We start from the raw sequence: 18,407 nt of genomic DNA, 5'->3' as shown, positions 1-18,407 counted from the left end.
TGAATTGGGGGCAGTGGGGGAGCCCAGGGTCTGGGGGTGAGGGAAACTACCTCCCTGGTCTGCAGGACAGGCCCCACTTCTGCAACTCTCTCCGCAGTGACGCAGCGTGGAGTCCTGGCCAGGATGGGGGTTAGAGGGGGTGATGGGGGGGGGGGTCAAAGACCAAAGGACAGCGGGACAAAGTCCCAAAGAAGTGGGGACAGAGACTCAGAGGGGGGAAGAGGATATAGAGGAAAGAGACACAGGGAGCAAGGATAGAGACCTGAATAGGGGGACAGAGAGAAAAAGGGCAGAAAGAGAAAGGGCACTTACAGAAGAGGGAAAGTTGTGGAGGAGGGAAAAAAGACACTAGGAGGGAGGTTGTCAGAGAACATGAGCAAGGGGGACAGAAACGCAGATGAATGGGCAGAGACTGGGGTGGGGCGTACAGATTGGGAGAGGGGAGTGGAGGACAGAGGCACAAAGAAGAGGGACAGAGGGCTGGAGGGGACAGAGACCCAGGGAGAGGGAGACAGGGGCTTAGAGCAAGGGGGACAGCGACCCAGAGAGGGGGCAGACTGGCGAGGCGGGAGCGGGGGAGGAGGAGTGGAGGACAGAGACACAAAGAGGAGGGACAGAGACCGGGAGGGGACAGAGGCCCAGAGAGAGAGGCAAATCCCTGAAGAAAAGGTACAGAGACCAGGAGAAAGAGACTGGGGTGGGGGGACAGAGACACAGTTGGGGGAGAGGATGGGGGCAAAGACTCAGAGGGAGGGGGACACATTCAGAGAACAATGGGACAGAGACCCAGAGGGAGGGTAGAGGCTTAGAAAAGAGGGGCCAGAGTCTCAGAGTGATGAGGGCAGAGACGACGGGACAAATACTCAGAGAAAGGGGAGAGAAAGACATCGAGAGACACAGAAACGGGAGCGGGGGTGGGTGGGTAGGCGATACGAACCAGCCGCCGCACCTGCAGAGGGAGGCGGCGGGCCAGGGATAGTGCCGCGGGAGGAAGCCCGCAGCCCCTGACCCGCCCCCTTCGCTCCCGCAGGCACCACCTCCTCCCGCCGCAGCCCCGGCAGCAGCCGCTGGCCCCGCCCCAGCGCCTGCGCCCTGCCACCCGGCGTCTGGCCAGCCAGGGGGCGGGGCCGGACACGCCCCTCAGCTAGCCCCGCCCCAACCCTCCTTCTCTCCCCTCCCGCCGGGACTCCTGGACACCTAGCCCCGCCCCATTTCTCATTGGCCCCGCTTATTTCCTCAGCCTAGCCTAGCCTTCCCGGCGCTTCGGTTTCTCCCCTCCTATGCCCTTAAGGCTCCCTCTTCACCAGTCCTCATCCATCCCTTGGTTCTCCAGTCTGCAGTCCGCTGTTGTGTAGACTTGGTCCCTTTTTCATCACCAGTTGGAAATTCTTGTACCGCCCTCTGAAGCCCCACTGACTCTTATGACTCTCTCCCAGGTTCTCTGACCCCCAAGATTCCCCATTCCGGGTCCCACCCTTCCAACCAGCGCAGTAGCTTTGTACCCTGCAGGTCTCACCTTTCCCGTAGCGGACCCATTATCCGTTCTCTACTCTGAACCCTGCCCCACCCCCGCCTAGCCTGGTTGCTTTCAAGCCCCTTAGAACCCGACTCCTCCCTTAGTCTTGCCTTCCCACAGGGCCTTCAAGAGGCTTTCTACCATTCGTAGACCCCACCCACCTTCCTCAGTCCCGTTCCATCCATTCTGACACTCATTCTCCCGGCCCAGCCCTGTCTAACCAGGCCAAACTTGCAGCCCCTGCCCCTCCCCCTCCCCTTCCTTACTTCGCCCCCTTTCTTAGTCCTAGCCAGACGCTCTCAGGTTTCCAGGCTTCACTTATGTCCGCTCCTCCTCACTGGGTCTCAGTCCCTATTCCTCCTGTCAGTCCAGCCTAGTGCTCTTCGCGCGAAAGTACTCCCTACACTCCATTTCCAGTTCCCGCCCCTCGTTCAGTCTCGCCCCCTCACTCTCCCAGCCCAATTAGGACTCTTTCGTTCTCAGGCCCTGCCTCTTAAGGTCCGCCCTGCCGCGCGACAAAGCAAAGTTAGGGACCCAAGCCGACTGTCTCCATCCGCCCCTCCCCACCCGGTCCTGCTTGCCAGCTCTTTAGGTCCTTTCTCTGTCCAATCAGGACCGTCTCCCCCATGCCAGTCAGAAATCTTTAAATAGTTTGGATGTGTCCCTTTCCTCTGCGGCACCCGCTCCTTTTTTCAGTTCAATCAGATCTCATATCTAGTCCCACCTCCCCCGTTTTCCCGGTGCGGCCCAGCCCCGCAGCGTTAGTTGCCGGTCCCGCCCCCTTAACACCTCGCTCCGCCCGCCCCTTCTCTCGGAAAGATCCAATCGGTGTGATTCACCTGCAGCCCCGCCCGGTCCAGCTCGGCCGTGCGGAGTCCCCGACCTTCTAGCGGCCTCAGCCCCGCCCTACCTCCCCCAGACCAATCAGTTCTGTTCCTCCCCTACCGCGGCCCCGCCCCCTCCACTAGTCGCCTCCTCCACCCAATCCTGTCTGCCTCTCCCCCTGCGGCCCCGCCCCCCACGCCCCGCCCCTCCCGCCCCGCCCCCCGTCCAATGCTGAGCTCAGTCTGCGTCTCGTCCTTCCGCGGGCGCCAGGGGGCCAGCAAGCAGCAGCCGGCGCCACCGCCGCAGCCGCCCGAGTGCCCGCCGCCGCTGCCCCCGCCGCCGTCCCCGCCGCCGCTGCAGCAGCAGCAGTCTGCGCAGCCCGGCCCCGCCGCGTCCTCGGCGGGCCCCCCGGCACCTCGCGGGCCCGGGGGCCGGCGCGCCGAGCCATGCCCCGGGCTGCCGGCGGCGGCCATGGGGCGGCACGGCGGCGGCGGTGGCGACAGCGGCAAGATCGTGATCAACGTGGGCGGCGTGCGCCATGAGACGTACCGCTCGACGCTGCGCACCCTGCCGGGGACGCGGCTGGCCGGCCTGACGGAGCCCGAGGCGGCGGCGCGCTTCGACTACGATCCCGGCGCTGACGAGTTCTTCTTTGACCGGCACCCGGGAGTCTTCGCCTACGTGCTCAACTACTACCGCACAGGCAAGCTGCACTGTCCGGCCGACGTGTGCGGGCCGCTTTTCGAGGAGGAGCTCGGCTTCTGGGGCATCGACGAGACCGACGTGGAGGCCTGCTGCTGGATGACCTACCGGCAGCACCGCGACGCCGAAGAGGCGCTCGACTCCTTCGAGGCTCCGGACCCAGCGGGCGCAGCCAACGCCGCCAACGCCGCCGGCGCCCACGACGCGGGCCTGGACGACGAGGCGGGTGCGGGCGGCGGCGGCTTGGACGGCGCGGGCGGCGAGCTCAAGCGCCTCTGCTTCCAGGACGCGGGCGGCGGCGCCGGGGGGCCGCCAGGGGGCGCGGGCGGCGCGGGCGGCACGTGGTGGCGCCGCTGGCAGCCCCGTGTGTGGGCGCTCTTCGAGGACCCCTACTCGTCGCGGGCCGCCAGGGTGAGCGCGCTCTCGGAGCCCCCATCCCTCCCCCATTTCCTCCAGATCCCCGCCCCTCAGGAGTGCCCCATCCTAACCCTCAGAATCCCTTGGCCCGTCCCAGCCCCTCCTGGCCTTCCTGGTCTCTGGGCCTCCCAGGCTCTTCTAGACAAGAAGCCTCTTTCTCCAACCCCGAGTCTCCTGTACTTTTCTGAACACACCCCCTCTCCCTGCCATCCCCAGATCCTCAGAAGACGCTTCCGCAACCTTCAGAATCCCCCAGATCCCTCCAAACCCCACCCGGCTTCCCTAGGCTACCCAACACTCTTAGAAACTTCTGCCCCGACTGTGAATCTCCTGGGCTTTTCTGAACAACCTCACTACCCCCATTCCTGGACTCCTCTGAGACCCTCAGAAGAACTTTCTCCAGTCCCGAGTCTTCTGAGCCCCTGTGAATCCTTTTCACCTCTCTTGGTTACCCCTCAGATCCCTAGAGAACCCCTCTGCAACCCTCAGTTTCTTGGACCATCCCCAGACCCTCAGAAGACCTCCCTTCTTAACCTTCAGCGTCCCAGACCCTGTGAACACTGTCCCCTCCTTTCCCTGACCCCCTGCAGCTCCTCGGAAGCCCCCTCTCCAACCCTCAGTCCCTTGGGTTCTCCCAACACCTCCCTGATTCTATCTCCCTATGCCTCTCTCCCTGCACCTCCCCCTCTCTCCAAGTTTGAGTCTTCTGGCTATTTTTGAACCCCACTTCTGCTCTTAAAGTCTTAGAAGACTCCGCCTCAATCTCAGAGCCTCCTGGACCCCTGTGAATCCCCAAACCACTTGCTCTGGCTAGCACACTTTCCCCCTCCCCCTACTGCAACACGGAGTCTTGGGGAGCCTTCCCTCCTGGGACCCTATCCAGTCCCCTCTGTGTCTCTGTGTTCACATAGCTTCCTGCATCTTCCACGCCAACTCCCATCCCAAGGACTTTCCCTATAAAGCTCCAGACTTCCCCCAAGCCTTTCACACTCCTCCTCAGTGTCTCCAGAAGAGTCTTGAGCCCCCATAATATGTCTTTCCTCTCCAGAAGCTCCCATATGCCTTCTTCATCCACAGATTCTCCCAGCTTCTTCTCCCTTCCCACTCTTTATCTCTGGGATCCCCCATCCAGAGCCTCCCAGTCCTTTTCCAAGTCAATCAACTGACTTTTCCTCCTGTTCCAGAACTTTAATGAACCTCAGTCTTTGGGACTCCTCCCCTCCCCACCCCCCATTTATCTGTCCCAAAACTTCCTTCCCAAAGTAGCTTCCAATTCTTTCCACTCTGCCTTGGTATCTTTCCACTGGCCGCTACCCCACCCTGCTCACTCCCTCTTTCCCAAGCTCCCCGCCCTCCCACCATCCAAACCTACCCCCAAAGTGAACCAGAGCGCACACACTCTAGCCTTATCTCCCTTGAAATGCCAGATTTTCCCCAAAGCTCCCTTCATCTTCCCCCCAAAACTTCCTTCAAACATCTCTAACTTCCTAGGTTAAATAGCTACCCTCCCCCTTTGTTCTCCCTTGAACCTCTTCCTCCTACTAACTTCCTCCCTGTGTTGAAAGAGGGGGACAGTTCAAAATGGGGGATCAGAAAGGAGGGGAAAGAGGAACAACTCCGGCCCCCCCCCCCCAGCCTCCCGGGGACCCAAACACCCGGAGGAACCGGTCCGCCCCCCTCCCCCCACCGTGCCGTGTCCTGGGCCGGGAAGGACGCGGAGCCGCAGTGCCGCATTCGCGCCAGGGGAGGGAGCGAAGGGGGGGGGGGAGCCCAGAGGCACCGCATAAAGTTTGGTCCCAGGAAGCGCTGAGTTGGCGAGATTTGGGGCTGGGTGGGGGGAGGTGGGGAGGACGAGGTTTCGAAGGGACTTGGCCCTAAATGCCCCCTCAGGCCTCTGAGTGGCCCCCTCCCCCATGGCCTGGGGCGCCCTTCTCTCGTAACCCCATTGAAGGGTGCTGAGGTGAGAAGAGAGGTTCGGGACAGTTACGGGGGAGGGGGGCTTGTCACTCACTTACTCCACAAATGGTTTTGAGTGTCGGCTTGCCAAGTACTTTCCAGCCTACAAGTGAGAGAGCTTGACAGAGTTGGAGTTGCCAGTGCAACGTCGAGAGTACGGCCCTACCTCATCCTCGCTCCCTTCCCCGTAATTTTTCCTTTCCTTCTTACAGGGACTCCTTGCCCTCCTGCCCCTTCTGCTTTTGAATCACCTCGGGGCAAGGGGTTAAACCGGTCCCGACGCTGTCCAGCCTCTACAGCTGTGCACTGCGACGGGTGTGCCCGTCTTTTCTTCCTTGCCCTGGGAGGGAAGGAGTTAAACTCCTGGGTTAAACTCCCGAGGTGAAGCGGCGGCACTGCGGCTGCGCCCTCCTTGCTCTGCTCCGGCCCGGAAGGGGTTAAGAACGCTCTCAGCCGCGGAGGCTGCGCACTGCGGCGGGGGAGCTGGCCGCGGTGCTGGCCGCCGCGCGCCCCGCCCCCCGGCCCGGCCGGCCCGCCCCCACTGCGGAGCCGCAGCCTGCGCCGCGCACCCGGCTCGGAGGGGGCGGAGGAGCACCGGGCATGCGCTGTGCGGCGGCCTCCGGCCTCTTATTAAACCACTGCGGAGAAACGAGGAGGGGGACGGGGAAGAGAGGGCCGGCGCTGACCCCAGCCCACCCCAAGGTCCAGGGCCCTCTCTGCTCTGCGCTTCAGATTAAAGTTGAGCCTTCCCAAGCCCAGACCCCGCCCCCCAGCCCTGTGGAGGAAGGAGAGTGGCTGAGGGGCTGTGCAGGCCCCCAGCCCACCCCAAGGTCTGGGGTCCTGTCTGCAGTCGGACCCTGGGCCCCCGCTTTTCTCTGCATCCCTGATTAAAACTCAAGCTACCCAGGCCGTCCTTCCTCCTCTACCCAACTGACTAAAGCCCCCTCTTTGCGTTAACACCCATCTCCTTCCTGCAAGGCACTAACCCCACTCTTTTCTTCTCCTCTCTACCTATTTGATAAAGCCCACTGTCACCTCCAGGGGCCAGCTCTGTCTCCTTCCTTCTCTAAGATCTTGACTGCATCCCCCTCTGCTCCTCAAGGTTTTCTTCAAAATCCACACCATTGCGTGCAGGACTCTGGTCCTCCCCATCCTGAAATAACCCATGTGTGCCCCACCCCCTTCTCTGCACTTTTGGCTAAAGCGTCCTCACCTCTGTGGCCCTAGCTCCACCATCTCCCCTGACGCTTAGGCCCCCCACCCTCCCTTCCTCTCCAGAGCCTGAAACCCTAACCCTCCTTCCTTCTATTCTTTTCAATTTTTGCAGACTTCACCCTTCACTTCTTTTCCTATTTATGGCCCTAATACCCCTCTGTGGTTCCAGCCATTTACTGTCCTCTCTGGGTGAGGGTGACACCCAGCTTTCTCCCTTCTCTGAGGCCGGACATTGGAACCAGGGTCCTTAAAACCCTGGCTCCTCTCTGAAGGCCTCGACCTTGCCCACAACTAACTGATGCCTGCATACCCTAATAGGAGCTCAGACTTTCTTACTGAGTTCCAGACTCAGTAAGCACTGTTTCTGGAGCCAGGACTTTTGTATACTCATATAATCCTCATAATAATCTGGTAAAAACAAAACAAAACAAAACAAAAAAAACACTGAGGTGTGGAAAGCTTAATCTCCTTGCCCAAATTAGGCACAGGAAAAGCTGGATTCAAATCCAGGTTTTCTTAACCATATCGGGGATTCTGCCTCCCTACCCACCTTCTCCCTTCTCCTTCCCTTGGCTCCAAGCCGAGCTCCAAAGCCTCTGATACACAGAGGGTGAGTGATCTTGGTCTCACCCCACCCCACCCCACCCCTCCCCCCCAGAATCTGGACCCTGCTGGGGAGTCCTGAGATGGGACACAGGGTATGGGGAAGTGGTCTGGGAGACAGAGTAAAGGACCAGAAATTGCTGTTTCCATGAAAACAGTTGCCCATCTGTTTCCACTGCTGGAGCCAGCTCCTATCCCAAGCTGGGGAGAGCTGCCTCCTCCTTTCCCTCCCTTTTTTCAGCGTTAGAGGGGACAGCAGGATGCAGGCTGTGATGGAGGCCTGGGATTTCTCGGGGCTTGGGGGGCTGGGAAGAGGGGCCACTGGGAGGGTCTTGTGGATATGGCTGGTTGACCAGATGCCTGGGTCACCTTTTGCCCTCTCTCTCCTACCCTGCCTCACAGTATGTAGCCTTCGCCTCCCTCTTCTTCATCCTCATCTCCATAACCACCTTCTGCCTGGAGACCCATGAAGGCTTCATCCACATCAGCAACAAGACGGTGACACAGGCCTCCCCGATCCCCGGGGCTCCACCAGAGAACATCACCAATGTGGAGGTGGAGACGGAGCCCTTCCTGACCTATGTGGAGGGCGTGTGTGTGGTCTGGTTCACCTTCGAGTTCCTCATGCGCATCACCTTCTGCCCCGACAAGGTGGAATTTCTCAAGAGCAGCCTCAACATCATCGACTGTGTGGCCATCTTGCCCTTCTATCTCGAGGTGGGCCTCTCAGGCCTCAGCTCCAAGGCTGCTAAAGACGTGCTGGGCTTCCTGCGGGTTGTCCGCTTTGTCCGAATCCTTCGCATCTTCAAGCTCACGCGCCACTTTGTGGGGCTGCGCGTGCTGGGCCACACACTCCGTGCCAGTACCAACGAGTTCCTGCTGCTCATCATCTTCCTGGCGCTGGGCGTGCTCATCTTCGCTACCATGATCTACTACGCGGAGCGCATCGGCGCTGACCCTGATGACATCCTGGGCTCCAACCACACCTACTTCAAGAACATCCCCATCGGCTTCTGGTGGGCCGTGGTCACCATGACGACCCTGGGCTACGGAGACATGTACCCCAAGACGTGGTCGGGGATGCTGGTCGGGGCACTGTGTGCCCTGGCGGGGGTGCTCACCATCGCCATGCCCGTGCCCGTCATTGTCAACAACTTTGGCATGTACTATTCGCTGGCCATGGCCAAGCAGAAGCTGCCCAAGAAGAAGAACAAACATATCCCCCGCCCCCCACAGCCCGGCTCTCCAAACTACTGCAAGCCCGACCCTCCCCCGCCCCCCCCGCACCACCCCCACCACGGCAGCGGTGGCATCAGCCCCCCGCCCCCCATCACCCCACCTTCCGTGGGGGTGACTGTGGCTGGGGCCTACCCACCGGGCCCCCACACGCACCCCGGGCTGCTCAGGGGGGGAGCGGGTGGGCTCGGGATCATGGGGCTGCCTCCTCTGCCAGCCCCTGGGGAGCCTTGCCCATTGGCTCAGGAGGAAGTCATTGAGATCAACCGGGCAGGTGAGAAGGGTGCATGAGGGGTGGGTGGGGGGAGCACAGGCAGAGACCCGTGGGAGGAGGCGGAGAGGTTTCGAGGGGGCAGGAGGTCACTGCTGAGGTTAAGAGAGATGGGGGGGGGCACGACAGGGGAGAGGGAAGAGCAAACGGCTGTTGCTGAGGTCAGTGAAAAGGCACAGAAACAGATTCTGTGTGAGAGACAGTTTGGGGAGAGACAGATATGCCGGGGACAGCCAAGATATTCCGGGGGACCAGGGAGGCAGAGTAATCAGCCTCCGGTGAGGGGGAGTCACAGGCCGGCCGGAAACCTGGCCAAGGGACAGCTGCAGTCTCTGAGTCTTCCAGCCATGACCCTGAGAAGAGCGTCTAAAAGCGACAGTCAGAAACCAAGCGATTGTCCCTGAGAGCAGGAGAGAGAGGACAGATGGAGGGAGCAGTGGGGGGGGGGGGGGCGGTCAGTGGCAGAGAGTTCAGGTTCGACTGTGTGGCCATCTTGCCCTTCTATCTCGAGGTGGGACTCTCAGGCCTCAGCTCCAAGGCTGCTAAAGACGTGCTGGGCCTCCTGCGGATTGTCCGCTTTGTCCGAATCCTTCGCATCCCAAGAGAGGAGACAAGACTTAAAAACCCAAAGGCAGATAGAGGCCAGGAAGATAGGCCCAGAGGGCGACCGGCCACGTGACTGTGACTCGGGTCCCAGGGCCCCATCTCTGGCTCTGAGAGCAGCCGAAGAGGGGTCTGAGAGACTCACAGAGAGGCTGCCGAGATAAAGAGGTGAAGCGAAGGAGATGAGGGAGAAGAAAGTTGACCGAGTGTTGCGCCCCCCCCCCCCCCCCAGAGAGTCTGCGTCTCTGAGGCGATGATTGGGGGCGGCAGTCCGGGGCAGGGAGAGGCTGGTGGGCCCCACCCCCGTGACTTAAGTAGGTCAAGAAAGGGAGCTGGGCCACCCAGCCCTCATCTTGCTCCCTCAGCCACTGACCCAGTTTCACACCAATTAAAAATAGCTTAAGTCAGAGCCTGGGGGACCCCCACCTCCCCCTCCCTCTGTCACCTTCCCAACCCTTCCCCACTGTGCCCTTTCCAGCACCCAACACCCTCCCTAAACAACTCCCTCCCAACACCCTAGATCCCCCAGCCATCCTTCCAAACCCATCCCAAGCCATGCACCCTACCAACCCAACACTGCACCCTAGTCCTGCCCTACTTAGTTCACTTCAACCAACTGCCCACCCAGCACTCTAACCCAGCCTCTTTCCCAGCACCCAGCTCGCTTCCCAACCACCCTCCAAGTGCCCAACACCCCACCCCAGTCCTGCCCTTCCCAACACCCAACACCTGGCCCGACCACCGCTTCCTACCACTCAACGCCCTCCCTTTACATCCACGCCTAACCACCCTTCCGTCTCCCTGTTGTCCTTCCCAGTACTCAACACCCTCCCCCAATGACCTGCTCCCTCAACCCACCAGGCACACGCCCTGACACCCTGCTTCCAATTGTGCACCCCTCCTGTCGCCTCCTTGAGACCCCCTGCCCCTCAATCATCTACTTCCAGCACCCAACATTCTCCAACACCCTCCTTGCTAATCTCACCCCCACCTTGAGTTCCCACACCTCCTTTGTGTCTCTGTTTGACCCCCTGGTGCAGATCCACGCCCCAACGGGGACCCTGCCGCAGCTGCGCTTGCCCACGAGGACTGCCCAGCCATCGACCAGCCCGCCATGTCCCCGGAAGACAAGAGCCCCATCACCCCCGGGAGCCGAGGACGCTATAGCCGGGACCGAGCCTGCTTCCTCCTCACCGACTATGCCCCTTCCCCTGATGGCTCCATCCGGAAAGGTGAGGTGCCCTCCACCGGCCCCCTGGGACCCTCCCTCTTTCTCTCTCCCTCCCTCAGGGGAGGGGGGAGAGGGAGATGGGGGAGGAGGTGCTGGACTTCCCTTGACCCATCCCCTGGCCCCAAATTCCCTTCCTCTCAGACCCCCCCCCCCAAATTTCCTCACCACTGACCCTTCACCTGTCTTTATTCCATCTCCATCTCCCCCCCCACCCTGGACCCTCTGGCCTCTTCCCCCACCCCCAGCCATTGGTGCTCCCCCACTGCCCCCCCCAGACTGGCGTAAGCCAGGTCCCCCAAGCTTCTTGCCCGACCTCAACGCCAACGCTGCAGCCTGGATATCCCCCTAGCGGACGAATCCCCTCCCCCCGGGGTAAGTAGCCCCCACTCTTTGATCCCTACCTCCCTCCTGACTAACCCCTCTGAGAACATGCAGCCCCCACTGACTGAGACTCCCGTCCCCTCACTGAACAGCTCCATCCAATTAACCTGCAGCCACGACACTGACCCCACACTCACCTGCCCAGGACTTGCCCTGCCCCTCACTAACCCCCCAGAACTAACCCAGCCCTCCCCACCATGTGCCTGACCTCCCTTCCCTGCCCTCACGACTGACCCCCCATCCTCACCCCCATCCACATCTCTCTCCCTGCCTCCCCCTGGGTGTTTTATTATTATTATTATTCAATTAAGAAAACAGGGTGCACACCCAGGACACTTCTGGGTGCACGCCGGGGTGAGGAAGACTCAGTCACTCACCCAGTGGCTTGTGAACTGGCCAGCGCTTACAGAGTACCCGCATGTTCCTGGAGCGGTGCTAGGCACAGGGAATCAGCAGGGCAGAAGACCATCCCCCCGCCCCCAGAGGAGCTCCCAGTCTGATGGGAGAGACAGACACCGACCTAGAAAGTCCCTATTTGAGGTGATCTCTGGAAGTGGAGGCAGCACAGGGATGCGCAGTATGAGGAACACTCGAAACTCCCCCGGGTAGGAGGGAAGTGACGGGGAAGGCTTCCTGAAGGAACTGATGTCTGGAGTTAGCCTGACCTCAAGTGAAGAAGTGATCCCATTAGAGGGTAGTGGCCAGAGGGACCAGCACAAGCAAAGCTGAGGAGACTGGGGACTGGCAGGCAGACAGGCAGGAAAGCCGGGCTGGGCTGAAGGGCCAGGACCTTGTTTAGGGCCCCGGGGAGTGCAGGTCAGCTCCTGGGCTGTGTGCGGATGGATTGGAGGTCAGGAGGCTGGAGGTCACAGGCTGGGATGAAGGTCCAGGGGGAGGATGCCACCTGGGCCCAGCTCAGGGTTGTGCACAGGGATGGAGAGGAAGGGACAAGGTAGAGGGAGTCAGGGATCCGGGTGGGCTCGGGAGGGACAAGGCTGGGGGACTGGCAGTGAGGAGACGTGGGGGACAGAGTGGCGACGTAGTAGATGAATCTTTCAGCAAACACAGTCTAGCATTTATCTCATGCCAGGAAGTGAACACATATTCTGCAGTCTTCATAGCAACCCTAACTTAACACATAGAGCTTGCTTCCCTCCCTCCCTCCATCCATCCATCTATCCATCCATCGAGCAGCTAATTACTGAGGGCACAGTTCCAGGCACTGGAGATTTGGCAGTGCCCAAAGCAAGAATCTGCCATCACAGAGCGTACACGTTTCAGCACGGGTTAACACACTTCAGCCCCTGGGCCAGGTCTGCCAGCAAGCTGTTTTGTAAATAAAGCTTTATTGGAACACAGCCACTGTCGTGCTACAACAGTAGAGTGGAAGAGTTGCCACGGAGAACGTGTGGCCCACAGAGCTGAAAATATTTAGGAATTAGCCCTTTGCAGGAAAAGTTTGCCACCTCCTGATCAGAGGAAGCAGAAAATCAAACAAACGAACAAGATGCTTACTCTGGCCACTTCAGATGGGGGGGTTCTGCAAAGGCCTTTTTGAGGAGGTAACACAGAAACCTGAACGGTAAAAAGGGCCAGTGGGGCAGAAGGAACAGCAAGTGCAAAGTTCCAGGGGATACTGAGGTGGGATGAGCTTGGTTTGTCAAAGGAAGAGCAAGGAGGGAAGTGTGGCTGAAACTGAGTAGCTGAGGGGAGGGGGGTGTCAGGCAGAGTATGGGGGGGGAGGATCATGAGGGGTTTTTGTGAGAGGCTGGATTTGATCTTCAAAGTGACAGGAAGCTGCCTGAAGGCACTTGACCTATCTGTCACTTAATCCGTCAGCAACCATCTGTGGAGCCTTCTTTAGAAATACAGAGATATAGCCCAAAGAGTCCCTGTCTGCAGCCTAGGAAGATGCTGTCGTGGGACTTGGGGAGCCTGCAGGGACACCCTTGTCTCAAGCCCCTTGTTTCACAGAAGTTCAGGGGGGCCATGAACAACCCCATCCACAGAGCAGACAGGGATGAGAACCCAGGCTTCCAGGCTCTTAGTCCAGGAGGGACTGTGGCTCTCCTCATTCCATCCCTCCATCTGCCCCAATTCATCCTCCATTTTCATCTCATTCCCCCCTTCCCTGCTCCCACCTCATCCCTCCCCCTGCTTGCACCCAGTCCCCTTCCACCCTTTGCCCCCCCCAGGTCTAGATGGGCCCCCAGAGAATTGAGGGGCAGAGGGAGTGTGGAGGATTTGGGAATGGAAGGGAGGGTGGAGTGGGGGTGGGTGGGTGGAGGTCTCCGCTGCTCTTGCCTCTGATGCCAAAATCCATTCACTGAACTCAAATAATGGCTGGAGCTGATGGGGCTGACTGAGTTCTCTGCCCCTGGATCCTGGATCCCTCCCCATTCCTGCACTCCCAAGCTCCTCCCTTTCTCTCTGTCCTTCCTGGGTGACCCCCCCTTCCACTACTGTCCCCCCACTCCTTCTCCCAAGACCATTCCCCCTGGCCCGCCCCTTGCCCACCCCATGACCCTTCCCTTCTTCTTCTCACACCAGCCTCCTGAGTCCAACACCTGACACCTGTTCCCCCTTCTTCCCCAACCCTCCCCCCACCTCCCTTCCTTGGTCCTCCTCCTCACCCTCCCCCCCCCCCCAGCCACCCCGGAAGCTCCTTCCATATTTGATGTCTTTGGCCGCCCCCATTTCACTGCTCCCCTTCCCCCGGAAAACACCAGAGAGGAAGAAGAGATTCCGGCGTTTCTCCGTCCCCCCAACAGTGAGGCTGTGTTGGGGGGTTCCCCCTGACCACCCTCCCCCCACCGTGACTCTGTGTATTTCTGTCCCCAGCTCTTGTCACCGCCTGAGACCTCGCGAGACCCTCGGTCCCCCCCTGCCCCTTCCCCCCAGGTTAGCAATTGGGAATGGCTGGGAGGGGGTGTCCCCAAGATGCTGGGCTTCCAACCCCCACCCCCCAGGCCCCCTCTCCTCTGGCCAAGATGCCCTTATCCAGACAGACCTCTTGGCATCGCCTAGAGAATCTGCACTAGAACTTCCCGCAGACACTGGCAGAACTCATATCTTCCCAAGCTTTCAAGAAACCACACACATACTCCCCAATCTTAGACCCCTTTGGCTATCAAGACATTGTTAGAACTTTCCCATCAGAAGGTTTCCACCTCAAGACTTCATGACCCTTTAAAGATACCCCATTACAACCTTCAGGTGAGCCTTGCCCCTCTCAGACTGCTCTCTAGCCCCTCCGGGGGCACTGCCAGCTTTACCTCCTTGCTCCCCCTCACAGCCCCATCTCCAGCCTTTCCCCCTTTTCCCCACAACTAGGTCAGCCCCCACCTGAGCCCTCCCACCGGCTGCTCCCCCTACATGCATTCCACCGAGCTCCCTCCCCATGCCCGAGCTCCCTCCCCATGCCCGTGCTGCCCACCATCCGCCTTGCTGCCCCCTCCCACCTTTTTGCCTCAGATAAGGGGGCCAACGGGGGAGGGGGAGGGGAGGTGGGGGGCGGGCTGCAGTGGGGTTGGGGGGAGGGAGGCTCGGTGGGCGGGCGCCACCCTGCCTCCTAACCCTGGGTCTCTCCCCCTTCCCCATGTCTGAACCTTTCTCCTTGATGCCGACTGACTGTCCAATTTGTTCACCTCTCTCCATCTCCTTGGTCCGCCTCTGTCCATCTCTCTGCCTCTGCCATCTGTCTTGTTATGTCTTGGTGTCTGACTGCCTCGTCTCTCATCCCCTCTGTCTCCCTCACCGTCTCTATCCCTGACCCTCTGCTTAACTTCTTTCTGTCTCTCTGCCTCTCTCTCTTTCTTTCTCCGTCTCTTATCCCTTCTGGCCATTTCTCCCCTGCTTCCTTGTTGGACCCTTTCCCTGCACCCCATCTCCATGCTTCCTCCCGTGTTTCTGACCCCCCCCCCCAGGTTACGAGAAATCCCGCAGCCTGAGCAGCATCGCGGGCCTGAGCGGGGTGTCCCTGCGCCTGGCGCCCCTTGCCACTCCCCCTGGTTCTCCCAGGGCCGCCCGCCGCGCTCCCCCAACCCTGCCCTCCATCCTCTAGCGCTCCCCTCCCCCCCGTGGGGGGACTCGGGGGTGACAGGGAAGAAGGTCAAAGGAGCTGGGGGTGGGGGGTGGGGGAAAGGGTTTTTTTTAAAAAAAAAAATCAAAAAGTCATTAATAATATGCAACCGAGACGACGACGCCAGCAGACACCCCCGGACCCCTCACCCCCACCTGGGCTCCCAGGATGGAGGGGGAGGAGCCAAAGTCCAGCCCCCCCAACTCTCCACTCCCCCACTCCCAAATAAAGCCTTCTCAGGTCTCCATGAGCCATAGGACTTCCCGCTCCCATAAACTCCTGTAAATACGTCCAAATTATGCCAATTACATTTTGGGGCGCCTCTCCCCTACTCTGCATGCCTCTCTCAACCTGGACCCCGCCCCCAACTCCACCTCAGCAATAAGCCGCCAGGGGCTGCATGCCACGCGAATGAGGGAAGGGGCATTCTGGGAAGGGGGCGGGGACCTCAAGGGAGTCGGGCTGGCCTTTAAGCCACGGGTGGGTATCCTAGCCTCCTACCCTTCACCCCAGGAGGGCAACCCATCACATTGATGTAAAAAATATATATATTAGCAACAGTGTGCGGGAAGGAGGAACAGTCACTAAAGCCCCCAAAACGAGCTGAGCTCAGATGGTAGAAGCAGAGGCACAGGGCTGTGCTGTGGACAGCTGCTCCCTCAGCCTTTAGGAGGATCCCTCTGGTGGATGTGACCCTTTCATCCCTCCCCAGACCCCCTCCCCCACCAAGGGATCTGCTCGCCTCCATTCTTGCTGCATGGACTCAGACCTCCCATCTCAGAATTTCTGGGAGGATCTAGCCCGAGCACACAAAATTCCCCAACACCCCCTCCAGATTACCAGGACATGAGACCTGCACCCAGAATTCCTGAGACCAACCCTGGCACCCCGCATCCCCTAAATCCCCACAGGGTCCTGGGACTTAACCTCTGCATACAGATGCTGCCCCCCAAGCCCCTCCCCACCCATTGCCTGGACTGCATCCCAGCACCTCAAACCTCCAAGACTTGACCCAGCCCTTCGGTTCCCTTTCAGCCTCTGGGATGCTCCAAGTCCTTCCCACTTGGACATTTCTTGGACGCCACCAAATCCTCAGGCCTCCCCCCCTCCACATATCCCCAAATCCCTGACATCAGACATCCACCTCAGGTTCTCCCGATGCTAGAATTTCCAAGATAGGCTCAACCTGTCCGCAATTCCAGGGAACCAGCCTTCCCCCGGGCATCCCCTTTCTTATGCCTAGCCCTGCCTCTTCCAAGAGCCCCTCTCCTTAAATGGTGCCCCAAAGGGACCCTCTTAATGGACATCAGTGTTTCCCAGAGGGTTGTATTTGTACCCCTGGTGATGTGCTAAGGTTTTAGGCAGTACAACGACACTTAATCTAAAAAGTTTTGTCCGTTATGGCATCTTGCACAGAAGCCGGTAAGTCCAGATACTGCTGCCTGGCCCAGACACCGTTTCTTTAGGGTAGAGTGTTTCCACTTACAGCAGAGGCTGTGCTCCCGTCAAGGGATACTGGAACATCAGAAGCTTGGGAAACGACAAACCTACCGGGGCTGGGATCCCAGCCCGCCCTTCCCCGGCATTCCTCGTCCTGCCATGTTCGCGGGTGGAAGATCATTTGTCATATCCCATCCTGGCTCAAGGATGCGCTACCTCCCCCAAGCCCAGAGACCACACCGGTCCCAGAATCCTTAGAGGGGACCCCCCCTTTTGGAGCTGGAGGCCCACGGAATTAGCAACCTTCCTCCCTCTGCTCCCACGGCCTCAGGAACCCCCCACCCACCCGAGGGTTGGGGGGGTGTCACTGAGCACGATTCTTGATGCAACGATTCCTATGCAAGGGGCATTTTGAGTCCCCCCCCATCCTTCCCTCGGACCCTAAACCCTGACGAATCAGGGGTGAGGGGTGGGGCAGGTTCTGGTGGGAGCGGGGTGGGGCGAGGCAAAGGGCTAGGGACTCCAGACACCAGGGTATGGGGGTGGGGACTGATTACGTTGCCAAAGGGTTTAACTTCTTTAAAAAAAAAAAAAAAAAAAAAGCCCCCAGATTCCCCTGACCCTCACGGAAGCCGAACAGTGCGGGGAAAGGGGGTGAGGATTTTTCCAAAGGGTACAGACCTCTTCCCAACGTCTCCCCCCTGCTCGCCAATCTGCCACACGTACCCAGCTTTTTAGTTCAGCTTTTAAAAATAATCACAATCATAACCCTTTACAGAACGTGACTCACGTCCTTCACCACCGCCCCCATCCCCCAAGTCAACAGTGTGGGATTCGGGGAGGAAGAGAGAGCGCTAAAGGGACAACTTCCAAGTCCCGCTCCCCTTTTCTCCCCGGCCGCCAGGGTGCCTGCAACTATACGCATGCGCTGCATGACGCGCTCCCCACACGCATGTCGCGCCCCTCCTGCGCTCCGCGAACGCACGGACACGGGGCGGGGGGCGGGGCGATTGGGGAGGAACGAACAGCGGGGGTCTTCCTGAGTTCAGCGGCTCCTCCTCCCCATCACACACACAGCAATAAGATTCTCTCACTCAAATGTGGGCGGGGCGGGCCTGGCCTGTCGCAGTGGGAGGTGGGAGGAGTGGCGAGGGGGCGCTCTCAGGGATGGGGGCGGGTGTCCGGAGTCAGTGTGGGGAGGGGAGGTCTGCAAATCGTCCAACTCTGGTGCTAATGGCGGGTCTTCTCAGCCCACCCCCAGGGCAGGGAGGGAGGGGTCGGTATGGCCCCTCCCCCAAGTCTCTCCCACGCCCACCCTGGGTGCATGAACCGCCCAATGCAGAAGCTGCCGCATGTCACCTGCCCTCCCCAAAGAAAAAGTGTCATGCCCCCTTCCCACCCACCCTCTCACTTCCCACCAAAATAAAAGTTTCCTTTTCATTTAAAAGTTGCAACCTGTTTGCTGGGAAGGTCTCCGGATCTGGGCCAGGGTGGGAGTTTTGGGAGCAGAGGAGTTGGGTCTTCAAGAACAGGGGTCATATTAAAGTAGCAAGGGTGTGCACTTTAGGGGGTCCAGACATCCCCTTGGTCGCTGGCTCTCAGCTTGTGACTTTTCTGGGGGTTGACTGGGGGGGGGGGGAAGAAGTGACTGCCTCAGTCTCCCTGATGGTAAAAATGGGGATCCACACCCCTAACTTGAAACTGTGAGGGCACCTGGTAATAGGAGCTCTGAGGTGAGGGTGACAACCCTAGGAGAGGAGTGGAGCTAGGTCTCCAGTAAGATTAGGGGCCAAGGGTCACATGCTCCATATTGCCCACTCTCAAGCCAGACTGTGTGGGTTCAACTCCTTGGTAGCTGTGTGTTCTTGGGCAAGTCTCTCAACTCTTGGGCTTGTTTCTACCACTCTAACAGGGCAGGAGGGGGTGATCT

The 18,407-nt window shown here is 59.7% G+C and overlaps 1 protein-coding gene across 4 annotated transcripts; it reads left to right on the top strand.

Annotated features, from left to right (window-relative positions):
* Nucleotides 1-1,793: 1,793 nt before the first annotated feature.
* On the top strand, nucleotides 1,794-17,882 carry KCNC3 (potassium voltage-gated channel subfamily C member 3). 4 transcript variants are annotated; one of them, XR_010408288.1, is made up of 6 exons: nucleotides 1,795-3,454; nucleotides 7,637-8,744; nucleotides 10,385-10,576; nucleotides 10,851-10,947; nucleotides 13,798-13,857; nucleotides 14,883-17,882. XR_010408288.1 is itself a non-coding variant. In XM_064581757.1 (5 exons), the coding sequence occupies exons 1-4, from the start codon at nucleotides 2,570-2,572 to the stop codon at nucleotides 13,812-13,814; spliced, it is 2,202 nt and encodes a 733-aa protein (XP_064437827.1). In that variant the 5' UTR covers nucleotides 1,794-2,569; the 3' UTR covers nucleotides 13,815-13,857; nucleotides 14,883-17,882. The 4 variants fall into 4 exon arrangements, 2 of the variants coding, with proteins under 2 accessions (XP_064437827.1, XP_064437826.1); XR_010408287.1 differs by having other exon boundaries at nucleotides 2,246-3,454; nucleotides 10,821-10,947; XM_064581757.1 differs by lacking the exon at nucleotides 10,851-10,947 and having other exon boundaries at nucleotides 1,794-3,454.
* The last annotated feature ends 525 nt before the right edge of the window (nucleotides 17,883-18,407 follow it).

The sequence above is a fragment of the Mirounga angustirostris genome, unplaced genomic scaffold (assembly GCF_029215605.1).
Source record: "Mirounga angustirostris isolate CCGP_5_RB_7025 unplaced genomic scaffold, mMirAng1.0.hap1 SCAF_16, whole genome shotgun sequence".
NCBI lineage: Eukaryota > Metazoa > Chordata > Mammalia > Carnivora > Phocidae > Mirounga > Mirounga angustirostris.
Note: the sequence above shows the minus strand (reverse complement) of the source record. Positions and strands in the feature narration are given on the sequence as shown.